The sequence below is a fragment of the Lytechinus variegatus genome, chromosome 16, assembly GCF_018143015.1.
Source record: "Lytechinus variegatus isolate NC3 chromosome 16, Lvar_3.0, whole genome shotgun sequence".
Lineage (NCBI taxonomy): Eukaryota > Metazoa > Echinodermata > Echinoidea > Temnopleuroida > Toxopneustidae > Lytechinus > Lytechinus variegatus.
This window is the reverse complement of record NC_054755.1, coordinates 24,166,847-24,174,027: the sequence shown is the minus strand read 5'-3', so window position 1 is coordinate 24,174,027 and position 7,181 is coordinate 24,166,847. Positions and strand designations below refer to the sequence as shown.

At 34.2% G+C, this 7,181-nt stretch overlaps 1 protein-coding gene across 1 annotated transcript; it reads left to right on the top strand.

Moving 5' to 3' along the window:
- Positions 1 to 1,474: 1,474 nt before the first annotated feature.
- LOC121429883 (echinoidin-like) lies at positions 1,475 to 6,936 on the top strand. Its single transcript, XM_041627139.1, has 3 exons — positions 1,475 to 1,694; positions 5,620 to 5,797; positions 6,490 to 6,936. The coding sequence occupies exons 1-3, from the start codon at positions 1,564 to 1,566 to the stop codon at positions 6,724 to 6,726; spliced, it is 546 nt and encodes a 181-aa protein (XP_041483073.1). The 5' UTR covers positions 1,475 to 1,563; the 3' UTR covers positions 6,727 to 6,936.
- Positions 6,937 to 7,181: the final 245 nt, after the last annotated feature.

The following is a 7,181-nucleotide window of genomic DNA, read 5'->3' as shown; positions in this document are numbered from 1 at the left end:
GTCACATGCATGACCAAGGTCAAAGGCCAATGAACTTTGGCCGAATTGGGGGTATCTGTTGAATTACCATCATAACTTTGAAAGTTTATGGATCTGATTCATGAAACTTGGACATAATAGTAATCAAGTATCACTGAACATCTTATGCGAGTTACAGTAGTTTTCAAAGTCAGCACTGATGCTATATTGAATCGCGTGATGCAGGTGAGACCGCCAGAGGCATTGCACTTGTTTTATTCACATTTCTATTTTCTTCTTATCTTGCTCTCTTCACTTTTTTATAATATATTTTTTTTACATATTTTCTTCTTCGTGTAGCGCGATCGAAGCCCGCGGCGGGTGGGGTTCAGGAAGCATAGCCCTTGGCAGCTTTAGAATTATGATATCTCCAGAGGGCATATTTATATTTATATGAAGTCAACATCCTAAAATTACCAAGTTAATCATATTAGAACCTTTTATTTGTTTAAAGATATAGGACCAGACAACAACAAGATACACTACAGTGTTCATCACTGACGATGTGTATAAAACCTAAATTGCAATAGGTGGGGGCCTATTTAATCGTACTCTTCATAATTTTGATATTTCTTATTTGTTTAATTTCATGTATTTTTATATATTCCTGATTTTCTGTGAACTTTGTATGTGCCTATCTCCGGACTGCTTAACAAAGTCTTTATTTCAATAACCGAATTAAATTAAAATTGTCAATATTGGTAATTAGGGGGTTTTAGAAGGGAAAATGAGGAAATGCGAGCGAGCGTAGAGAGTGGACTTGGAAATTTGTGCGCATTTTCAAATCTATTTCTTTAAATATTCTTGCGTTTCCAATCTTTTCACTTCTAGTCAGGGGCGGAAATCTCTCCCAAAAGGTAGGGGGGACAAGGGTCTGGAAAATTTGACAAGCAAAAAAAAAAAGGCTTTTACCTAAAATTTGAGGTCATTTCAACGAAAATATATTTGACAAGCAAAAAAAAAAAGGTCATCTCGTCCCAAAACGCTCGTTTTATTCCCATTTTGAGTGATATAGTTCTTAGCATCACCAAAGACCCAAAATAGTAGGGGGGACATTTGATATTGTGTCCCCCTACTATTTTAAGTAGGGGGGGGACACGTCCCCCCTGGGATTTCCGCATATGCTTCTAGTGCTGCTCGTTAAATTTCTTATAACATTGCACAAAATGGTAATTAATAAATTCACGTTCGCCATGGAAAGCATGGGTGTAAAGTCACCGCCAAGATGTTTGAAATTGGGTTCTAATGATTATGGAGAGATTTGTCTTAAGTCTCCTTCATTTTGGTGCGACCCTCCCATTTGTATACCTTTACCTACCTGTATTATTTTCCTACTATTTTTCAATAAAACTTTTTGTCAGGGGAAACTTCCCCTTTGAAGCGGAAATTCGACGTAAACCGGATTCTGTTTGCTACTTCCGAAACTCATCCACGCAAAAGAAAACTTACACCACAGCGTTTTACTATAAAAACAAAATCGTTTGCAGAAGTTTTACTAATCTAAGCCGTGTGTTTGCCTAAGACCTGGAGAATATTTAAGACTTGATGAATGCTCAGGGGAAGATGCCGTTTTTCTTTTTCTCTTTGATTATCATCATGGCTGCGTGTTCTACCGGGGCACGGGCGGGATGCTGTTGTCCTACATACTGGACTGCTTTCGGACAAAACTGCTACAGGTAAAACAAAATGATCAACAAGCTTAATTCTTTTTAATTTGTTAAGTGGCTGTGGCATTGTGAATTTGAAGTATCGGACAATCGTAGATCAGGTTTGCAGTGATCTAAGGCAACATTGACAAACATGTATGGGGCGCAGTTTGTACCAAAATTATATAGAGCAATTATTTGTTATATAATCATTTTTTAACAAATAATATCAATTATATATATATATAATTAACATTTTATTCATAAATAATTACTATTTTATAATTTGGAAAACAAATAAAAATTATTTATAAATAATGAAAACATCATTATTTATAAATAATGGAAAACCAATAATCATTATTTATAAATAATGGAAAACCAATAATCATTATTTATAAGTAATGAAAACAAAAAATAATCATTTATTAATAATGGAAAACAAATGATAATTATTTATAAATAATGGAGGGTTGAATTGCTATTATTAATAGATAATGAAGCGTGGCTCGTATTTATATATAAATAATGAAAATTGTAAAATTATAAAATGATAGTTATTTATAAATAATATGTTATTTATATATGTATAATTGATATTATTTGTTAAATAATGATTATATTACAAATAATTGTTCTATATAAATTTGGTACAAACGGCGCCCCATAATATGGGCATAAAAATTATGGCTCTCGATTTAATATTAGTCATGTTAGTTAAATCAATGAGAATTAGATAAACATTATTATCAGTGCCAAAGCCTGATTACCGCATTTTATAAAAGGATGTCAATCAGCAAGTTAACTTTGCTCGCTTACTTTTATGTATTCATTAACGTTTTGCCTTTGTGTATGACCATCTCACCCAGTAAACTCTGACGTCATTATTTGCAATTTGTCGTTATTTGTGATGAACAACATTGATTTATCAGAAATTAGTCTCAATTTAAACAATATAATAGCATGGTGCAATGCTAACAAACTGACAATCAATGTTACGAAAACTGAATATATGTTGTTTAAAAATGGACGAAAAATATTTTGATATCAGGACAATCGTCACGGAAAGGAACTTTATTATATAGAATGTGTTGAATCAACATTATTTCTTGGTATGATAAAAACCTTACATGGAAGAAACAGGTTGACATTCATAGGCGGATCCAGATGGGGGCCCGAGGGTCCCCCCCCCGCCCCTATTGGCGGAGTAAAAAAAGGAGGGAAAAAAAGAAAGAAAAAAGTAGGGAAAATAGAAAAGAAAAAAGAAAAGGAGGAAGACGAGCAAATAAAATAAGATGAGGGGAAGACTTGGAAAATAAAAATAATCTTTCATGTCTCTATTTGTGATTATCATGATCTTGTTCAATATAGAGTTTATATCAAGTTTGGAAGTCAATATACAAAACGAACTTTCATTATTTTGTGTGACTTACAATTTTATTTTTTAAAAGTGCTCTGTAAAAATGTCAGTTTTACGGTCTTAACATTAAAATGTTCTGCTCGCGCCGCGCGCGCGCAAATTTTGGTTTATCAGGCACCTTTTATTTTCGTGTATTCCATAGAATTTTAAAAATATCCCTTTTCAGGTCTGATTGTAAAAACGTATCAGCTAGCGCTGCACGCTCGCACTTTGATTAGCGAGATGTGTGTCTCAATATTGATTATACAATAAATTACTTAAAATCTAAATTTTTATGACATTGTATGAAAAAAATTTAGGCTCGCAATTTGCGCTCGCTTTCATGGTTCGAATATATTAACTGATAAATCCTATTCATAATTACAAAAGTGCTTGAAATGTTCAATTTTCAGATCAAATATCATCAGATTTCGCGCCCTCGTTGGGCATTAATGAATAAGATATTAATTTAATAATTAATTTGTCCCTTTTGTTTCATCTCGTGCTTAGCAAGAGGAATAGGAACACAGTCATTATTTTTATAAGATGACATGCCAAGGATGTCCCGATCCTATGTCAAAACTCTTTTTTTTCAGATCAGAATATCAAATTATTAAAGCTCGCGCTTCGCGCTCGCTTTGATTTTATGATAAAAGATTTAGAATGCCTGGATCCTAGGTCTAAATATGAAACACGCGCACGTATGTTTATACAGATACTCAACTTGTTCTCTTATTTCAAATCATTTTCCAGTTTCAGATCACATTATCAAAAAGCTTTTGCTCGCGCTTTATGCTCGCATTATTAATGTACGAAGATTCCCTATTCAGAAGCGGATCTAGAGGGGGTGGGGGGTGGGGGGGTTGCAACCCCCCCCACAAAAAAAAATCCGGGGACCATTTTTTTTAAATCTTATCTTTTTTGCCAGTGAGTACGTATCAGTGACAAGCTGTTCATAATAAAAGTATTAGGCTAACAATGCTTATTCCAAGGTCCCCAATTCTTTGTATCTGTGTTGTTAAACTGGCCTTACATTACAGGAAAATGCAACTTAATTTTGATTTTACAAAGTTTCATGGGGGTTAATTTGGCAAAGACCTCTATACCAAAAAATAGTGGCATGAGTGGTGTTTTAGATGCAAGAAAACTCCATTTTCACACACAGATTTTCAAAAATTTTCCCTACTGTGGGAGCGGGGACACCCCCCTCCCCCTTTATAAAAAGCTGGATCCGCCCCTGCTATTACTCATTATTTTCATGATTTACAAAACGTGAATAGAGTGTCCCGTTTTTAGGTCTAAATCTCGTTTTTTTTCCGGCTTCGCGCTCGCATCAAATTATTGATTGTTTAGTTATATAGCTATCCTGTTCACTATTAAAAAAAATGATTAAAATTTTCCATTCTTTACTTAGAAATGTAAAAAAAACTATTGGGACTACACCTTAAAAAACCAAAAATCATCATCGTGCTGTCGATTGGGGAAAATATGGCTGAAAAAAAAATTCGCCCCCCCCCCCATTGGCGAAGGCTGGATCCACCGCTGGACATTGTCTGCAATGTGCTAAGCAAAAAGATTGGAATACTTTATAGATTGAGGAATTATGTAATAAATAGAATTTTAGTCATATTATACAACTCATTTATTTTTCCACATATAACGTATGGTCTGGAAGTATGGGGTGGGACGTGCAAAACAACCCTGAACCATATATTATTACTTCAAAAAACGAATAGCTAGAATAATGACGTTCAATTATCACTCTGCTCCTTTATTTTATGATATAAATATTCTCGATATTTTTAAACAATACCAATATTTGATAGGAGTATTTATGCACGAATTAATTAATAATCGGTTGCCACATAGTTTTATTGATTATTTTTCATTTATAGACCATCCTTACAATACAAGAAATAGAGAAAAGCGAAATGTTAATCTTGACAAAAATAATACCAAATTGGGAAAACAATCAATTTCATTTTCTGGTCCTACTTTATGGAATCATCTGCCAAGTAATATTAGAAACACCCCCAGTCGTATGATAATTAGCAAGTCGTTAAAAATAATGCTACTGGAAGATTATAATTAATTTGGTATGGTCATGATGGTAAAATACTGCCTGAAAACAAATAATTGCACATAAAGATTTTGTGAATAATGAAGATATTTTTACTTGTAAATAGTGTAAATATGTTCACTGAAAATGATCGAAATTTTCTGCAGCAGTAATAAGTAGAATTAGTATTTAATTTGATGTACAATATTGAGATTTAGTTAAATTCATTGTTTAAACTATGATAATGACATTATTTGGGGCAAACCTCGATTAGCATCTTGCTATGTAATTGTACCGGACAGTGATATTTGGTAATAAATTCAATTCAATTTCGTTTTGTGGCCATGCATGGGAATGTAATTTTCTTTTGTGTTTTAATGTGATCGATTATGACCATGATCCCCCAATAGCAGATTTTAATGTTTATTCTGTATTAAAAATTCTAATATCATTTGTCCCTGGGCCTCCGCCCTCTTTCCAATCCGTTCTACATGTAGGTTTTTTGCCTACAACAAAACTTGGGAGGACGCAGAAAACTACTGCCAGTCGTATAGTGTGCCCTCTCTCGGCAGTGGAGGGACAGTTATCGACAGCCTTGGGCACCTTGTTTCTATCCATTCTCAGGAAGAACAAAACTTCATCTCAACAGTTTTCACAACTTCCCGGAAAAAAGAGGTAAGAAAAAGCATAAAAATCAAGATCAGGGGGGGGGGAGAACAGGTAAAAGAGAAGGGTGTACTATTTTTTGAAAATCAGTGTCTAAATCTATCACAAAAATGGGATTTTCTAACTTAAAATGTCGACATTCTTCGCCCAATGCTCTTTATATGGCCCCTCATTTTTTTTTTTTTGGGGGGGGAGGGGGCTCATTATACCACTGGGTAGATATAAAAATATGTCTTTTGCATTCGTCTGAAATAATCACACAAGCCCAGCATGAAAAGAATAATATTTATAATAAGTTGCTCACAATTTAGATCACGTGATGACGGCCGAGTTTAAGCATACGTCCATGTTTTTTTTCATGTACATTGCACTCGCAAACTTCTATAAAATATTTTATATATCTCTTTACCCTGGGATAAACTTTCAATTCACATTCCATATTTTATTATACTTATTTCAGTTTTATGTTTATCTATTTGCATTTGTTCTCTAAAGCGCTAAATGATAGATTTAGGTTAATATAAGCGCTATATATAATTATATCTTGTCATCGTCATCATCACTAATATTAAAATTATTTTCATTTATCATTATCATATTATTACTTAAATCATTCAATATTATTATTATCATTATTATTACTATTTGTTATTACTATCATCATCAGCATTATTATTATTATTATTATTTGCATGTCTCAGACTGCACCGACGGCCATGTGGCTTGGACTACACGATATATCCACTGAAGGTGAATTCGAATGGACAGACGGGACTCCGATGGACTTCACCAAGTGGTCACCAGGACAACCAGACGACTATCGGACGCGGGAGGATTGTGGGCAGATGAGAAGCGATTATGGAAACAACTTGTGGAATGACGTAGGATGCCAAAGTGGCAGTATACCCTTTTTCATCTGCAAACTTCCTGCTAATTAGGCCTATATCGAGATGAAATCTACCATACACAATGATAACGACAATGACGTAGCGGCGGTGGTGATAAGAAAAACTTATAACTGAATTCAAAAGATCTTTTTCGTATAAAGCAACTACCAATTCTATCCATTATTAAATTTTTGAAATGAGGATGACAATTTACTGGCCAAACTGCAGTGGCGTAGAGATAAGGGGTTTGGGGCGCTTGTCTCCCCCCCCCAAAAAAAAAAGGAAAAGAAAAGAAAAGCGAAGCGATCGAAGAATTGGCAAGAGGGAAGGGTAAAATAGGATATTATTTCTGAATAAAATTATGTCAAAATCTATCTCAAGATTTTTTTGTGTGATAAAAACTGTCGAAAATTTTGCTTGCTCGCAACTTTTTATCAAATTTGCCCGAAACGCCCTGTCAATCAACTTCAAATTTCGGGGCTCTTTATGCCAGTGAATCCCGGGGG

Bases quoted from the DNA above. Each gene is read 5' to 3' on its own strand.
- LOC121429883 (XM_041627139.1), top strand. From the start codon at position 1,564: ATGAATGCTCAGGGGAAGATGCCGTTTTTCTTTTTCTCTTTGATTATC. The intron at 1,695-5,619 runs GTAAAACAAAAT...TTCTACATGTAG, and splicing joins TTCGGACAAAACTGCTACAG to GTTTTTTGCCTACAACAAAA. The intron at 5,798-6,489 runs GTAAGAAAAAGC...TGCATGTCTCAG, and splicing joins CAACTTCCCGGAAAAAAGAG to ACTGCACCGACGGCCATGTG.